The following is a 17,635-nucleotide window of genomic DNA, read 5'->3' on the forward strand; positions in this document are numbered from 1 at the left end:
CAGATGAAATGCCAGAGAATTCTGCTGTGCTTGTTTTCACCTACAAATAAAACCAAACCAAACCCCCAAGCCCAAGGCAATCGGGGAAGACTCCTGCTGTGCGATCCTGTTCAGGTAACCTTTCAAAGGCATGGAACGGAGAACTGGAAGACAGTCACTGGCTGTCCCGTGGTTATGGAGGACGGTGAAGTGGTTCCCAGAGATAGGAACCACTGGCCTCAGAGCAGACTTTAATATGTAAGCTGAGTTCCGGGGAACTCTCCAGACCACTGCCCCCAAATGAACCCAGCAGGACCAGGAGTCTTGACTACTGAAAAGCCCTGAAATGATTTCAAGTGTCCTAAGTCAGCGCAGCCTGGCCCCCTGGCCCTTCCTGCAGACGCCACACTGAAGGCCCTGCCCCCTGGCCCTGCGCCCGCCTGAGAGGCTGTGGCACTTCCCCGCAGGACGCCCCACCCCCCACACTTGTTGTACCCCTCCTCTAGGAGCTAGTTTGTCTCCTGCAGGGTGAATCTGAGTGACGACATGGACAGGAGTGGACTGAGGATGGCAGAGGCGGCAAGGCCTTTGCAGAGTCTTTCTTGCAAGTGCTGGGACTGACCCTGGGTTCAAGTACAAAGGCTGACTTGGCAAGAGAGAGCAAACCCTGCGGCAGTGAGCAGGGCGCTGGGGGTGGGAGAGTGCGGCCCTCCACCTTCCAGGAAACCTCAACGGGAGAGGCCCTAAGGGGAGGAACTCTGCACCCAACCCGGAATGCACAGTGAGTGTGGGGGGACGCGGGCACCCCAGGAAGACAAGGGGCAGAATGACCCAGGCGCTGGCTCTTCCCCTGGCTCCCCTTGCGGAAGCCCATGTGTTTCCTCTCTGCATCCCCTCTCCTCGAGGCCAGCCAGGGGCCCTGCAGGGGGCCAGGGCGGGCATGGGAAGATGGGGGAAAGAAGCAAAGCTGGCAAATCCACAGGAAACAGAGGCCCCAGGGCGGACCAGAAAACCCCTGTCCTGTCTCTCCTTTAATCTATTTTCTAGCAAAACAAAAGGGAGGGATACCTGGTGGCTTCCAGAAAAGCCGCTTCTGAAAAGAGCCATGTGTGCGGGAGACTCAGCCACGCGGGGCCAGGGTGGCCGGAAGGCGTCAGTCAGGTCCTGCTCCGGTTCCCCACACACAGCCGGGGGTCCCGGACATCGTCTGCTCACAGACTCTGTCACTAGCCCTAAGGTAGCAAAGAAGCACCAAGGCTGGATCCACTGTGTGGACAGAGAAACTGCACTCTGATATGTAAATATGTAAAGTGGTGCTGGCAGCAGCCCCGACAAGGCTGGACCCCGGTGGAGAGAAGCTCGGGCAGGAAGAAGCGGGTGTCCACGACATGCGAGCCACGGATACATCTACCTGGAAAGCCCCTGGGAGGTTCCTTGAAAGTTTAAAATGCTTAAAATGCAACTTTTTAAAGGTAAGTGGGGGCACATTCCCACTCTGGGGGTATCTCTACCCGAGATGTGTGCTCTCCACTCTCCCTGCTCTGGAGAAGCCCGTGTTCAGAGCGGCGCAGTACAGAGGACACGCAGGGAGTTGGCCCAGGTCTCATGAGCTCATACTCACATGTGTCCCTGACTCCCAGGTCTCAGGGAAAGCAGCTCTGGATTCAGTTGCTTCCTGGGAACCCAGTGAGGCCACGGCAGAAGGAACCGTGGGAAGAGAGTCCCAGAGCGGCAAGGACCCACAGCCACCCGCGGAAGGAGTCAGCCAGAGACCCGCGGGGAGAAAGGCAGAGCTGAGAGCCCGCTGCAGGAGTGTCCCCCCTGGGGATGGCCCAGAGAAGGCCGAGCACTGCACTGCCGGACACAGGTCCTGACACGTGGAGTCCCTACATACTCCCCACCCAGAATTTCAGCAGGAGAACCGAAGTAGGTAGCTAGGGCAGGCCAAAAGGGTCTTGGCAAGGGCAGGGGTTTCCCTCAGCAGCGGCCCCTGCCCTTCCAATCTGTATGTATGAGTCTGATCCTTCAACTCGCCTTCTCTTTGTTTAGACTAGAAGCTTCTGGAAGCAGAACCTGGGTCTGGTCCCCCCCCTCCCTCCTGGCCCTTACATGACTCTAATGTGTCCCCAGTGCTCAGAGGACAGGCCCAGAGCTGGGACACACAGCTGGGGAAGTCACAGAAGCTGACTGGTGACATCCGCCATGAAGGCCCTCAGACACTGCACCACCCGGGCTGGATGTCAAAGGTCAATGCCAGGCCAAGTTCTCCCATCTTCCTCCTAGTGGGCATCAACCGGGGACTGGAAGCAACAGCACCGTGCCCTCTGGCAAGCGCCCGGCATCTGTGACCAGGCACAGTGGCGTTCTAGGTCACCTAAGACTCACTTCGTCCCCGCTGCACCGACCCCCTGAGTGCAGAGAACCAGAGGACACTGACCCACCCCGAGTGTGAGACCTGGGCCAGTAGGAACCAAGACGGCAAAACTGGGAGGCTCAGCCACGCCCTGAGGCGCATCCATGTGGCCTGAGACGCTGCCTTTGAGCTGTACAAAGGCAAGCGAGGAGACGATGGTTTTATAAGGGACCATTGAGCACGTTTCTTTCCCATGACCATAGGACCTGCGTTTGTGTCAGAACAGGGCCCCTGCGGACATGGGCCCATGAGAGGCCCCAATCCCATGGCAGCCAGCATAGGTGGCCACTGTGGCCATGGTGAGCTCGGACACCAGTTTCAGAGGAAACTGGAACACAAGAAGCAGAAGGGCCCCCCGTAGGCCCTGCCCCTTGCAGCCATAGCCAGGCCTCCAGGGGCAGATGCTCATGAGGGAAGTGCCTGCTGTCAGGACACAGACCACACTGCCTGGTTCAGCCTGAGAGGGCCTCTGGAGACAGGGCAGGGGGTGGGGAAGCGGGGTGGGGGCCCCCAGGCAGAGTCTTGCAACCTCGCGGCCTCTTGCCCTGCTCACCTTTCACCGGGACACCCTCGGCAACAGCCCGGTGAAATGTGCTTATTAATTTCACTCATTTGACGTTGCCCTCCCGTGCCCCGAGCGGGCAGGATGCTTGGAGAAAATCATAGGGATAGATTCCGCTCCTGTCAGGCATGCCGAGACTTTTCAAAAAAGCAGAGAACCAAAGGCCGACCGCCTGTGAGCAGAGACCATTCAAGATGACCCCTAAGGTACAGACCAAGTGATAAAGGGACCCACCAGTCCCCCTGGGGGGCAGCAAGCAGCCGGGGAGGCCCCCCCAAGGAGCTGTCCTGGGAGGGAGGGGTGACCCCTGAGGCACAGCCCAGGAAAGCAGTGGGCTAGGCCCGAGGCCCAGCTGGCTCCTTCGTTTCACGTTCCTTAGAAGACGCGTCTGGCTTTGCGCATTGAGAAGACCTGGTGTCGCTTCGCCCTGGTTTGAGGGCACAAAGCTATTCCTGTCAGGTCCGGGTGGTGGCACGACGGGCACACAGACTGTGCTTTGATGTCTGGCAACAGGCGAGCCCCGAGCCTCTGGTGAGTCGACTCTCATCCTTCCTTCACGCGCACCCACCGCGTCTCTCGGTTCCCAAACAGGGGGCAGAGCGGGGACGTGGCGGGCACCCCGACCCTCTGCACATCAGCCGCCCCTGCAGCTCTGCGTGCGCCAACCCCTCTGCATGGGGACACTGACACAGCGACAGCTGGAATGCTTGGGTGGTCAGGAGGGGGACAGGAAGGGAGAGGTCAGGGGTGCTGGGAAATCTCCTCCCCAGCAGGGCGGGGGAGCACCCACGCCTGCCCTCGGCAGATTCCACAGACTCTTCCAGGAGGCCGAGGGGGAGAAGGTCGGCCTGGGCCTTTACTGCCCCCACGCCTGGGTGACTCACTGGGCCCTTTTCAATGCCTGGAGAGGGAGTCCCTGCCCCTTTATTCTCCTGTTCTCTGCATGTCTTCAGGGACTGAGAGAGTGGAAACCAGAACTCCTTGGGCTCAGAGGATGCCTGCCAGACAGTTGCCGAGAACAGGTCCCTCCTGGGGCCGAGCTGTGCCCGTCCAGCTCCACCAAACAGGCATACGCTTATTCCTGCGGAGCCAAAGGGATTGCCTCCGGCCTGCGGCATCCCGTCCCCACTGTCGGCCGAGGAGTGAGCGGCTCCCTGCTAAAGGGCAGAAGGTTTGGGATAACTGCCCAGAGTGAAGGAGGTGGGAGCCCGAGGGTGGGGCCCATCCTTAGGACAGGGACCCTGTCACTTTGCAAAAGTGCTATGGTCCACGTAGTGGATCCAACCCCAGCTTTCTGGAGACTCTCAGAACCCATGTCCAGGAAACAGCTCATGCCCACGCTCTGTCTTCAGAGCAGAACCCCGCCCGGCCCGCCTTCCTCCCCTCCCTCTCTGCTGAGACTCCACATGGCAATGGCACACAGCCCCGGGGGTCTCACCCTGTCCACCCCCCCAACCCTCATCCACTCAAACCGCAACCCCCAAGACACAAGCAGCACCCAGACTTACGACGTCGTAGCCTGTGGGGGCCCGGTTCCGTGACGCCACCACCCCGACACCGGTGATGGGGTGGTCCATGGTGGTGTCCGGCAAGGCTTCTGAGAGGTCCTTGACCTCAGGCATGGTGGACTGGTCCTGGTTCCAGAAAGCAAAGAGAAAGCATGACATTCAGGCTGCGCGCGAACGGCGAGCGAGGCAGGGGTCCCCAGCGGGGTCGAGGGTCACAGGGAAGATGCACCAGCTCAGCCCAGCGCAGTCCTCTCCTGGGGCCCAGAACTCAAGCTCTCTCTGGGGGCCCCTTTCACTGCCCTCCAGACTGCCTCGGGCACAGAACACACACACACACAGGGGCGAGGACCCCGCCCTGACCTCAGCATGGCCCTCAGGTTCCAAGCCCAAAGCAAACCACGCTGGACACTCCTGTCCAACCGCGCCCCCAAGGTGAGTCAGACACCGCCTGCCTCTCTCTCCTTCAGGACAGATCCTTCTGGAAAAACGGGGTGGGGGGCCGAGGAAGAGCCAGGGCCAGCAGATAGCTGGTGTCCTTGGGCGAGCCACTATTACGACGTGGACCCCAGCGCATGGTCTGTGTTCAACAGGATGCGAAGGAACGTGGCAGGTTTGGTGGGCGTGGGGAAACATGGGCGGCATCCATGCCCCGTGCCTGTACAGCTTCCTACAGCCATGGGCCAAATGTGTTCAAAATCAACCATGCCACAAATCTGACACATTTCTGGCCATGCTCATCATCCGTGCTGCCTTTCTCAGGCGAAAAGGGGTCAGAAACGTAACCGGTCTCGAGGCATCAAAGACCCCTTTCACTGTGCTGAAACCCGCAGGTCATGGGAGCCCTGGCTCACAGTTAAACACTAACAATGACCATCATTCCTGCAGGGGCTCTGGAGAGGGAGGAGGAAAACTGAATGATTCTTTGACTGCGGACCTGCTCTTGATGTGAGCAGAGGAGACAGGCGGAACAGAGCAAGTCCTGGGTCTGGGCGGCCCATGTGCACGTGGCGATGCACCAGAAAGCAAATGAAATAGGTAACGCCTCATGGAGATGACTTTTCGTACTTTCCAAGGTACAAGCTGTGAAAGGGAGCAGGTTAAACCCTAGCCCCTTCTAAGTTCCACATGGGAGGGCGTGCCAGACCTCTCAAGGCGCTAGAGCCCCCCATTCCACGTCAGGAAGCAGGAAGGAGGAAAAGTGAAGCCTCCAGCCTCAACTCCCCAAAGGCAGAGGCTACTGAAAATGTCTGCGGTCTCCCAAAAAAGATGGCACCAACATGCCCTATGCGGGGGTCTGGGGGTCTTGGCGCGGTAAGGGTGGGGCATAGCCAGAGTCCTGTGCAACCCACAAAGGTTCTGGAAACAGGTGTGCCCAAACAGGGGGACCCAGTGTCCAATAAAGGTGCACAGATGCCCAGCACTGCGTCTGGTAACTTAAGACTTCAGCTAAGTGAAGCTGCGCCTTACATCAACCTGCTTAAAACAAGCCCACAGTGCTTCTCGGCATCACAGTCAGTTCTGACGGTATCTGCTCAGGGCCTTTGGCCGGAAGCAAATATCTGTTGAATGGAGAAACACTCAAACGGCCTCCGGGGAGGAAGGATGGGAAGGACTCTCCCCAGCAGCCAAAGAGAAAACGGGTTAAAAAAAAAAAAAGAAGAAGAAAGAACAAGCCCACATTATTGGGTACCACAAAAATAACAGGCTGCAGTTTGCAAAATATCAGTACCTGCTCTTGGTTACCAAAATGCTTGGCAATTAACAACTCATTAACAGAATGTACAAATTCTGCCAGTGCTAAAATATCATGCTGTGAATTTAATAAAGAACATGCAAGGTAAGTTTTTGCTTTTTTTTTTAAAAAAAAAAAAGATAGTACTGGCACTACTAGCAGAAGAGTGGGGAGGGGAAGGGGGGCTGGGAATCTTTGCCGGTAAATTCCGGTCATAGCACCCAGCCTGGGCCGCTGCTGACAGACTCCTGCTCAGCCGGTTGGCCCTGAATGAGGGGCCACTCCCAGCATGCACCAGGCAAGATGGCCGCGACCCCCCACAGAGGCAGACAAAGGAGCATGGGGTGGTTGTGCCCTGGGCCTGCTGCAGCCCGAGGGCCTGAACCATGCCAGGTGGACAGAACAGATCAGGCTTCTCTCTTGGAAGCAGAGTCCCCTGCACCCCTCACCCCGCCACCTCTTCTCTCTCTTCCCCGGAGTGGCAGTGGCAGCCATACCCCGGTGCAGGGGGGACCCCCTCCCCCGGCAGCCTTTGTGAGGTACAGACAAATGACTGTGCGTGTGGCGCAGGGCAGCCGGCTCGGGCGGGGGGACCCCGGGCGGCTGCAGAGGAAGCTTTTAATGAGAAACGCCCAAGATATCCACGGCAGGGGCGATCACTCAAAGCCGCTCGCCCCGAATTACATATTTTCTGACTGCAAATTACTTCGAACAGCGCCTCCACCGTCACTTCAATTGACCTTCCTAACAAAAGGCCATTTATTAACTGGCACTCCCCGTTTCCTGGCCGGCTGAGCCAAGTGCCAGCCAGGAGCGATGGCCCCTCCGAGGACCTGGCCGCTCAGGGACACAGGCCGGGTCCCGGCGACAGGAGGCCGAACAGGCAGCCCACATTGGGTGTGGGGGCGGGGCGGGGTGTTTCAGACCCACTTCTGGCCATCTGGGCAGACGCCAGGCTGCGCCTGGGCAGCCCCCCTCCAGCAGCCCCTTGCTCGCTCAGTGTCCACTACACAGAACAGAGCCCCCCTGTCCCCGGCATGGCACAGAGCCCTGCCCTCTCCAGTGCTTCTCCAGCTCCTTCTCCACCAGGCTCACCCCAGTGAGGGCTGGATGTTCCCCATTCTGCAAGAGAGAACACCGAGCTGTTGGGCTGCAAGTGGCCGGGCTGCAAGTGGCCGGTGATCGGTCAGGCTGACGACTGCCCAGCCCCAGGCCCTGTGCCCCCTGGCAGCTCTGCTTCCCAAGACACGGCAGAGAAAGCAGCCTCTGGTCTCCTCCTGAGCCTCAGCTCCATAGGTGAGACAATGGGGGTGTGGGGCGGCGAGAGATGGGAAAGATAAAAGTAGCCAGCGACTAATTTTCCCCACACCTCCATTTCAAGACACAGCGGATTCCCTCGTAAATAATTTACCACAATAAAAATGAGCTAAGGCTGTGTTTGTGCAGGATGGAGGTAAATTTAGGCCTAATGAGGGAGAGCCGAGCACCGCACTGGGGGAACAGGCTGATATATGGCAGCACAAGCCCATCGACAGCGGCGAGAGGGCTAGGGGCACTGGGGGAAGGGGGTAGGGTGGGAGGCAGGGAAACATCCACCCCCCCCCCACACACACACATACACACACCGCTGCTGTGACAGGCCCGGGGCTGACCTCGCTCCCTCCTGCCTCGGCATCACCAGTGCAGACTGGGCCGGCCGGGAAGATGGGGTTGTCATCGAGGCCGGGCAGGAGGCGGGTGTGCAGGTGGCCGCATGAGCCTCACGCACTGCCCGTGAGAAGCACGTGCTCAAAGGTGCACCCGTAGGCAACCCCACACCCACCTGCACGTGAGGCTGGGTGTGCCCATTTTTTAAAAATTATTTTTTGTTTCTTCTCTGTGCACATGACAGTGGAGGTGCCTGGGGGCGGGGGTATGAAGGTATGTGAAAGTGAGTGTGTGGCTGGGTCATGCATGAAAGGCACATGCAGAGTGTGTGTGTGTGTGTGTGTGTGTGTGTGTGTGTGTGTGTGCAGGTGTGACCATGTGTGTGTTTGCGCGTGCACACATCCTGGGACAAGGTGAATCAGGCAGGGGAAGCCCAAGTTTACACGTGAGAGGATTTTCCCCAGGCCCTGCTCTAAGTCATACATGTACACGTACGTCGTTGCAAGACGGTCCATGCACCACATATGCGGACGGTGCTGTCAGCGCTGGGGTCAGGGGCAGCCAGGGGCAGTTGCCGCAGGCATCGTATCACTTTGCCAGTCCTATCATCCCGTTTGCAAAGAAATAAACTTGAACTCTAGAGCCCTTCATCTAGACAGCACGTTGCTTCCTCGCAATGGATCAAAGACTCACAACACCCGTCCTCAATCCCAGAGAGTTGGCCGAGCTGGGTTTAACAGGGGCGAACACGGTTTCAGAATCAAAGGCCTGCCTGCAGCCTGGGAGAAAACCAAGCTACTGAATCAATGCTGAAAACTCAGGGGAACTTTGATATCATCTCTGTTTAATTTCCCCAGCCCCGCGAGCCTGGGGTTTATCTCATTTTATCAACTCCTGTACTGAAATCAAAACCCGACTCAGAGCTCAGCTCAGGTCCTGCGGAGGCAATTGGAGTGGCAGGGTGGGGTGCGGGGCCAGGCACTGACAGTGCCTCCCAGGGGGCCAGCCCTACGTTGGGGGGGGGGGGGACGGGGAGGACAGGGCGCCGCCACCTTCAGAAGCTATGCATCTACCCAGCACAGCCCAGCACTGCCCACCACGGCCAGCCATCAGTGCTGGCCAGGGCGCTGAGCCGGTGACTTGCATACCGCCACTTTGGAGAAAAGTGAGACAAAGTATCAAAGTATCAAGGGGGCAGTGAAGTTGAGTTACTGTAACTGAAATGAGAATCACTTAGGAAGGGAAACCTCACAGTCAGCTGAAGTCCAAAGTCAGGGGGGAACAGACAGACCTCAGTGCCTGCCTGGGGCCCTGCAGCTGGTGGGGCTGGGGAGGGAAGTGGGAAAACATCTCCACTGTCTGGTTCCGAGCTGGCCATCCTGCCTACCCTCTGTCCCCAGGCTGGCTGGGGAACCCCTGGCTTGCTTTCCAATGGTGGCCGGGATAGCTGCAGGAACACAGGGCCCCTCTGGAGTCCTGGGGTCACTGGCAGAAGGACACTGTCTGGCCCTGTGGGAGGCTGTGGCCAGGCTTTAAGAATAGACACCACCACAGACACACCCAGGGAGCAGGGGCCAGAGTGTCCTGGAGCCCAGGCAGAGGGCAGGGTCCAGGCTGCTCCCAGCACCGCCCGCTCTCCCAGGGACGGGTCAGAAGTCCAGTCCCCTCACCAACACTCACTGCTGACTGTGGTGAGGTCAGAGCAGTCCACGGGCTGTCGGGAAATCTGCAGAGGTATTGGCAAACTAGAGCGAATCATTCAAGGAGCTCTTCTCTATCCCGGAGAATTTCCCAGCTACAAAATTAACAATGGTGCTTCCCTTTTCCCGATAATGGTCTCACCTTCTGGAACACAAATGCATCTATTCAATCTGACCCAAACCTAGATTTCTTCTTGTGGGTAGGAGGGGGCTTGGGCCACACCCAGCAACACTGTGGGGGGTGGGGGTGGGTTCACCCTGTGCTCAGGGGACCATATACAGTGCCAGAGACATGTAAGACAGGCACCTTAACCCCTGCACCATCTCTCCGGTCCTGGAATTATTATGGTGGTGGGAGGCTGGGGCCTGTCCTGGCTCTGTGCTCAGGGATCACTCCTGGTGGTGCTCAAGAGACCACATGGGGTGCTGGGGATTGAGCTGGGGTCAACCGCATGCAAAGGAAGCACCTTAATCTCTGAGCTATGTCTCTGGCCCCTGTGCCTATGTTTCTACGAACTACTTAACGACCAAACAGAATTTCTACAAACTTTCTGAGGCATACAGGGTGTTCCCTGAGCTGCACCCTGAGTAGGGCAGCGCTCAGTCCTGGAAGTCACCCTTTAAGGTGACATCCAGGGCCAGTGCTCCAGCACTGCACGAACCACACAAATCAGGAGAACCAGGGGCCCTGGTGCGCCTGTAGCGCAGGAAGAGGAAACAGTCTCTGGGATACCGTGAGCCCCACCCCGACTTGCCCAAATCCCTGCAGATGATGGTCGGTCACCTACTGGCAGGCCATCTCAGGGCCAGACTGCTGTGCCCCGCAGAGCAGGAAGAGGACCAAGAAGGAAGGCTGATGCCCAGCAAACAGAGTCCTGGTGGGAGGTCCCAGGAGCAGCAAGGCTGGGGGATCTAGAGACAGATCAGAACCATACCCTCCCCTGCCAGCTCAAGAATGTCCTGTGGCCCATTTCAGGCTTCACATGACCTTCCCCAGCAAACTTGCACCGCTCCAAGGCGCCATGTCCACCATGGTGCCTGGGTCCTGGCAGGGGCTCCGTCCCAGGTGACAGGGTGCTCATATGTGTAAGGAAGGGGAATGATCTCCCAACCATAACGAGGGCACAGACCCCACATCGACTTGGGCCAGGGAGACACACAGGCCTGTCATCGGAGAGGGCCCACATGGCTGTGCAGTGGTGCCCTGCTGTCACTCCAATCAGGTTCTGACCTCACTGCCCAGGACACTGGGACCCAGGGAGGAATAAGATACACCAGAGAATCTGTAGGTTAGAGGAAGTTGTCCGGGGTCAGGTGTGGGGGGAGGGGGGTGCTGCAAAGGGGACTCCTGCCAGGACCCCAGAGATGGAAGAGAAGAGCTACCTGGGCAGGGTGTGGGGAGCAAACCAACATCAGTTCCAGTACAGGGAAAGGCGGGGGGCGGGCAGAGGTGGTGAAGGCGGGCCCTCGGGTGCCACAGATGGGCCTGTGACACAGCATGGTCACCCCTCCAAAACTTCAAAACAAATGCTCGGTGATGCAGCACCCTCTCTCCTGCCTAAAACAATTCCTTGAAAGGTTGTAGAGAGAGTACAGGGGCTGGGGCATTTGCCTTTAATGTGGTTGAGCTGGTTTCAATCCCCAGTACCCTAGACGGTCATCCAAACCCACTCAATGTGGTCCCTGAGCACAGAGCCAGGAGCAAGCTTCGTGGCCACGGCCGCAGCTGGCTCCTGGCTACAGAGCTTGTTTTGCAGATGGAAAGGTACCTGAGACTTCTCACATCACCGGGTGCTGAAGGCCACTGATCTGGACACCAAAAAGCAACATCATCAACTTTGTTTTGTGTATTATACAATGGAAATAATGACATCAACACAGGTGCGGTAGCAAATTTCAGCACAGCAGATGTTTAAAATGATGGTTTCAGGGTCCCCGTCCCCAGACAGACCTATTCCAGGTATAGATTTGAAACCCACAATCTGAACTTCATGAATATTTTAAACCTATTTAGCTCAAGAATTCCTTGACTTCTCTTTTTTGTTGTTCTTGCTGTCATATTCAGTTGTTTCTGTTCTATTTTGTTTTGGCTTTTGCTTCCTTTTGGGTCACACTAGGCGATGCACAGGGGTTACTCCTGGCCCTGCACTCAGGAATAACTCCTGACGGTGCTTGGGAAACCATATGGGATGCTGGGGAGTGAACTCAGATCAGCCGCATGTAAGGAAAACACCCTATCTACTGTACTACAGTTCCAGCCCCTACTTATCTTTTTTAATGGCTCAGGGATCACGATCATGACCATCCTGTTGTTCATCGATTGCCTAGAGCAGGCCCCAGTAATGTCTCCTTCATCCTAGCCCTGAGATTCTTTAAAAAGTGCCATATTCAAGGCTCTTTCAGGGTTAGGTGAATGAGACCCATCATTGTTACTGGTGTTTGGCAATATTGGGTACGCCACAGGGAGTTTGCCAGACTCTGCCATGTGAGCAGGTTACATTTGGTAGCCTGCCAGTTTGTCCAAAGTAAAAATGAGATAATAAGATGTTGTGCGGCCGCAAATGCGGCCGGGAGCTGGGTTTTATAGGGATAGTCTTGTAAATATTTTACTTTGCTAACTGGTATGTGCATGTTCATGTGTGTACATGAGTACACATGTGTGTGTTCATGTACGTATGTGTGTATGTGTGTGCATGTGTGTGTGTGTGTATGTGCCTGCATGTACAGAATTGACCTGGTGGTGTCTTGCCACAGATCAAGCAAGATGGGCTCCAGTCCTTGGGGAAGGAGTCCCTTCAGACTTGCGTGGGACTACCGGGCACCTGGCCCATAGGCCTCTCACATTTCAGCTGGGACAAGCTCTGCATCTCGCCAGAAACGTGGCAGCTAAACCAAACACATGCCCAGAGGATGTCGCCATGGGCCAGGACAGGGAGCTGCCTTCCCTGCCTGCCTTCCCCGGCCAGAGGAAGAAGCACAGGGATGCCTGCAGCCCTGAGCTGCCAGTGTGCAGATGGCACTGTGGTGCCATAGTCCCCGGGGCTGCCCGGCCAGCAAAGGGCTGGAAGGCAGGCAGGGCAGGCCTGCTCCCAGACTTCCCAGGGAGACACAGCGGCCAGGCCATATCCAGCCAGCCTGGGAGACTCTGAACACACACGGCCCCCCTCCTGCCACTAGGGAGTAATTTGCTCCATTCTCTCACCACCAGAGCCCCCCTGGTATCCTCCCCACTGGCTTCCAGCACCATCACTGGAAGCACAGGGAACAGCTGGGCCTGAAGGTCACAGGATTCTGACCCCTGCCGCTGTGCCCAGCTGGCAGTGGGCTCATGCCATATTACTGTACCCTCTATCTTGGAGTCTCCTCTCAAAACTGTGCACATGTCAAGCCCACAAGTTCAACATGGTAAAGATCCCCCACACGGCAGGGTCCCGCACAGCTACATATGTTAGACTTTGCAGGGGGAGTTTTGATCCTTAAGATCCTTTCACAAATAAGGAAAAAGTCCTATGAGATTCCACGACTTGCTAAGGATCTTCCTAGGTCCCCAGAGGTAGCCTGAAATTCAATCCCCAGCCCCCTACCCGAACCCAGAGCTCTTTCTCTGACACCCGCTCTTCCCAGTGGCTCTGAGAGGGGGCCGGCGAAGACCACTAACAGTGAGCATTCTGGGAAGGAAAAAAGCGCAACAAAGCTACTTTCAACACAGGACACGAACTGATCCTGCTCCCTTCCCCTGCAATAGGCAGAAAACAAGGCAGGTCGGCGCCCCTCCTGAGCACTGAGCAGAAGAGCCAGGGGTAAGGATGAGTTTCCCCATGCAGACAAGGAGACCAGACTGTCGCTGGTGACTCTGGCCGAGAACACACAGAGAGCGGGAGGCTGGAGCTGAGGTCTAATGGTCAAGGCCTGGCAGAGCAGTTGGGGCATATAAGCGCAGAGTCCAGCCACACTTGGGGGATGGGGGTTGGGCTGGAAACACGGTCCCGGGCATGAATCAGGAATGTGGCCAAGGGCTGGTGAGAAGGAATGAAAAACGTGGATTAGAGATGATTCTAAGCTCCAATGAACCGGTGATCGCCATGTCAACGGCTTGGCTCTGGCCTGGATGCCGGGTTTTCGCAGAGGTCCCCACTTAAAACACTCAGGGCAGGACACAGGCTCTCAAAGCCCCCCCGCCCCCCACCCATCCCGCTCCAGGGCGCCCGAAAGGTGACGCCTGTAACTAACCTGCCGAGCAAGGTTTTCGGTTGGTCTATGCCTCCAAAGAGCTTATCTGCTAACTTTTCTAATGCTTTCTGGTACAGCTGATAAGATTTTCTAGCCCGTAAAAATGAGATGAGATCCAGCCAGCTGTCGAGAAATGGACAATGAGATTATGTTGAGAAGGAACCACCAGAAAAAAAAGGGCCCTAAGGAGGCGCTGGCCTGCAGTCTGCCCTGGGGGGAGGGGATGGACACCCCTGGGACCCACCCCAGAAGGCCCCGGTGCCTCTGTCTCTGCAGGTCTCTGCAGGCCAAGCGGCTGGGCAGGGGAAGGGAGCAGACGTGACATCGTTAATGACGGGAAGAGCTGAACGTCAGGAACACAAAGGACAAAGATGCTCGTGGCTTGGCCTTCCTTGGGGGCTGTCTCAGGGGCTCTGACGTGCCCTGCACTAGGCCCTAGTTCTAGCCCCTACCCCACCCGGTCCCTGTCCCTTGGGCCTGCCTGGAGGGTGCTCACCAAGAGGCCCACATCCTTCCAGGCGGGGGGACTCTGGGTCTTGGGGGGCCTGCTCGGGCCCCTCACCTGGCAGACAGGTGCCCGCGGGTCTGGGTGGCCCCCCTGCGGAGTCCCGGTCACGCCCAGGTGACACCCGCGGCTCAGGTGCACGCTGGTCTGCACCCACGTGACCACCGAGAGCCGGACCCCGGCCCGGCCAGTCTAACGGCGGCGTCCGGGCAGGGCAGGTGGCCGCCGCGGCCTCGCCTCTTGGGGGACCTGCAGACGCGCCCGGGGGCGCCGCCACGGCTCGGGTCCCCGCGCCACGGGCGCCCACCGGGCCGAGCCCGGGCCGGGCCGCGGCCGCCGGGCCTGTCCCCGCGGCAGGGCCGGGCACGGCGCCCGCAGGCCTCGGCGGGGCCCGGCTCCGCCCGCCCGCCCGCCCCTGGGCCCGCGGCCCGCGCCCGCCCGGCCCGCCCGGCCTCACTTAACTGTTCCCCGCTGGGGCGGCGGCGGCGGCGGGTCCCGGCTCCGTCTCACGCAGAAGCAGCTTCTCATCGCCCGGGCGGGGCGGGAGGGGCCGGGCCCGGGGCCCAGGCGGCGGGGCCGGCGCCGCAGCTCGAGCGCGAGCCTGGCCCGGGCGCGGCAGCGGCGGCGGCGGCGGCGGCGGCGGCGGCGGCGGCGGCGGCGGCGGGGGCGGGGCGCGGCCCGGCGCGGGCTGGGCGCCCGGGAGGGCAGAGCGAGAGCCGCCGCCGGCTCGCCCACCGCCCGCCGCAAGGTCCCCTCCGCGGAGATGGTCTCTTCCAGTGACCCGCGGCGCTCGCGGCTCTCTAGGCCTCACTGGCTCGGGCGCCGGCCCCTCCGCGCCGCCTGGATGCCGGGAAGACCCCGGACCTCCAGGATGATCATCTCAGCCTCTCACCCCCCACCCCTTCTCTGCAACTCACACACACGCAGCACCCCCCAGCCTGACACACCCGCAGACACCCGCGCACACACATGCACACACACTTGCACACATACATAAGCATGCACAATACACGCACTCACGCGTGCACATACATGCACACACGTGTGCACATATGCACACAATGCACCGTGCGCACGTGTGCGCACACATGCACCCAAACTTGCCTTCAACCAGCCCCCCAGCCCTTCCACTGCTCCCCCAACCAATTCTTCATCTCTGCTCAACTCACTGGTGGTTGAGCAGGAAAGCCCTCCATTCCCAAGGGACCCCATCAAGCTAAGCAGGACCCGGTCAGCTGCTGACTACAGATTTCTCACTGACCCCCAATCCCTCAGCGACGCCCCCAGCCTCAGAGATATGTCTCCAGTGAGAGGGGCTAGGGACGAGCAGCCATCTGTTAAGGAAAGGTACAGGCCAGAGGGTAAAATGGGCTTGCATGAGAAGTGGCGTCCTCAGCCGCACCCTCAGTTAGACTAGAAGGGAGAAGCAGCAACCCCTCTTACCCGATAGGCCTTGCAGCAGCCCACGGGCACCTCAGCCAGAGGCCATGTGCTATTGGAAAGGTGTTTGGGCAGGTGGCTGGAGCATTCTGATCTGAGAATCCTCAACTTGCCAGTGCATTAACTCTTGTTTTCACATATTCTTGGCTTTTCCACAATTGCTGTTGGTTCTAAAGAAACAGCTGCGGAGTTATTTGGTATTTGTTTGCTTTGTTGTGGGGGTCACACCTGGTATGCTCAGGGGTTCCTCCTGGCTCTGCACTTAGGAATTTCTCCTGGCAGTGCTTGGGGGACCATATGCGATGCCGAGGATGGTTCCCGGGTCGGCCACCTGTAAGGCAAGAGCCCTACCCATTGTACTATTGCTTGGTTCCCTTTTTGGGCATTTTTGAAATCCTCTGAGGAAGCCGTGGTGAGTGACTGTATCCATAGGGTATATAGGGACAGAAAGTCCATACATTATTAAAAGTGTTCAACAGAAGGAAAAAGACAAAGAGTTTTCCATTTCATTTCCCAAGTGTAGCAGAGACCCCAAATCTGATAGATAGCCTCCATAAGTCTAGAAGATTCATCCCTGGGATTTAGTATGGTTTGGGGAGGGGGGGAAAGGTTCTGCAATCAAATAACTCAAGAAAGTGCTATAAGCTATTTATGTTCTACCTTTTGAAGTATCACAATAAATATTAATAAATGTCTCTAATTAATAAATTAATATGTTAAGGAGTAAAAAGAACTATTTACCTGAGATCTCCCCAACTCACTGATCCAAAGCCACTTTTCAAAGGTCATTGATTAATCTCTGCTAGGGAATCACTACATAGAACAACTCAAACACATAATAGTTTGCTCTATTTAAATCCAGCTTTCTGAAAAACAAGTCAGAACACATCATGGATGTCCATGGATAAATCAACGTCCAAGGATAAATCAACATTTAGAAAAATCTGCAAACTCATTGTACTATTAAAGGAAAATAAATCAAAGGATATTGTCAACAGAATAAATATTTTGATAGAGGCTGGAAAGTACAAGGGTTAAGCTGCTTGCCAACCCTGGTTTGATTCTTGGCACCACATATATTCCCTCAAATACCTTCAGGAGTGATTCCTGAGCAGAGAGAGACAGGAATAAGTCCTGAGTGCTGCTAGGTTTGCCACCCCCCGAAATGATTTTGATAAACTTTAACAACCATTCATAATTTCTTAAAAATAAGAAAAAGAAAATTACTTTTAGTAGGTTAAAGAAGACCTCAACAACATTCTTAAAGGTAAAGGTAAAGGCCCTCCCATTGTTCATCGATTTGCTCGAGCGGGCCCAGTAACGTCTCCATTGGAGACTTTGTTGTTACTGTGTCTGGCATATCGAATACATCACGGGGAGCTTGCCAGGCTCTGCCGTGCGGGCGAGATACTCTCGGTAGCTTGCCGGGCTCTCCGAGAGGGGCGGAGGAATCAAACTCGGGTCAGCCATGTTGGCTGCATGCAAGGCAAACACCCTACTGCTGTGCTATCGCTCCAGCCCCTGGACGATAGCTGAGGTAGACGAGATAGCCGAGGTAGACGAGGTGGCCGAGTGGTTAAGGCGATGGACTGCTAATCCATTGTGCTATGCACGCGTGGGTTCGAATCCCATCCTCGTCGGTTTCTAGCCACTCTGTGTTATGCTGGTTTTGTAATCAAACAACATTCTTAAAGGTAAAATAATAAACCTTTGCCATTTAAGTCAGAAACAAAATAAGGTGCCTGATATAATTGCTTCAGAATAAAACCAATGCAATAAGAGAAGAAAACGTAAATTAGAAACATAAGACACTGAACACAGTCTTTTTTAAATAAGTTAAGGAAAAAATAAAAAAGAGAATCAACAGAAAGTATTAGAAACTTTATTAAAATGGACAGTCCTAAGATAATCCCCCAGAT

The 17,635-nt window shown here is 56.8% G+C and overlaps 1 protein-coding gene and 1 non-coding gene across 4 annotated transcripts in view; one reads left to right on the plus strand and one right to left on the minus strand.

Annotated features, from left to right (window-relative positions):
- The window catches only part of LOC130045783 (multivesicular body subunit 12B), a 139,904-nt gene extending 125,006 nt beyond the window's left edge, over positions 1-14,898 (minus strand). Inside the window, exons 1-3 of one of the 3 annotated variants that reach the window (XM_056138651.1) lie at positions 14,739-14,881; positions 13,772-13,894; positions 4,463-4,588 (exon numbers count right to left, since the gene is read on the minus strand). In XM_056138651.1, the coding sequence (XP_055994626.1) occupies positions 4,463-4,576 (114 nt within the window). In that variant the 5' untranslated portion in view covers positions 4,577-4,588; positions 13,772-13,894; positions 14,739-14,881. Of the gene's footprint in view, positions 1-4,462; positions 4,589-13,771; positions 13,895-14,333; positions 14,510-14,738 lie in introns of those variants that run through there. The other 2 variants (XM_056138650.1, XM_056138649.1) reach the window with 2 other exon arrangements.
- A 2,376-nt stretch (positions 14,899-17,274) lies between these two features.
- TRNAS-GCU (transfer RNA serine (anticodon GCU)) lies at positions 17,275-17,356 on the plus strand. The gene has a single exon. It is a non-coding gene; the product is annotated as a tRNA-Ser (tRNA).
- The last annotated feature ends 279 nt before the right edge of the window (positions 17,357-17,635 follow it).

Source organism: Sorex fumeus, unplaced genomic scaffold, assembly GCF_029834395.1.
Source record: "Sorex fumeus unplaced genomic scaffold, SorFum_2.1 ptg000129l, whole genome shotgun sequence".
Lineage (NCBI taxonomy): Eukaryota > Metazoa > Chordata > Mammalia > Eulipotyphla > Soricidae > Sorex > Sorex fumeus.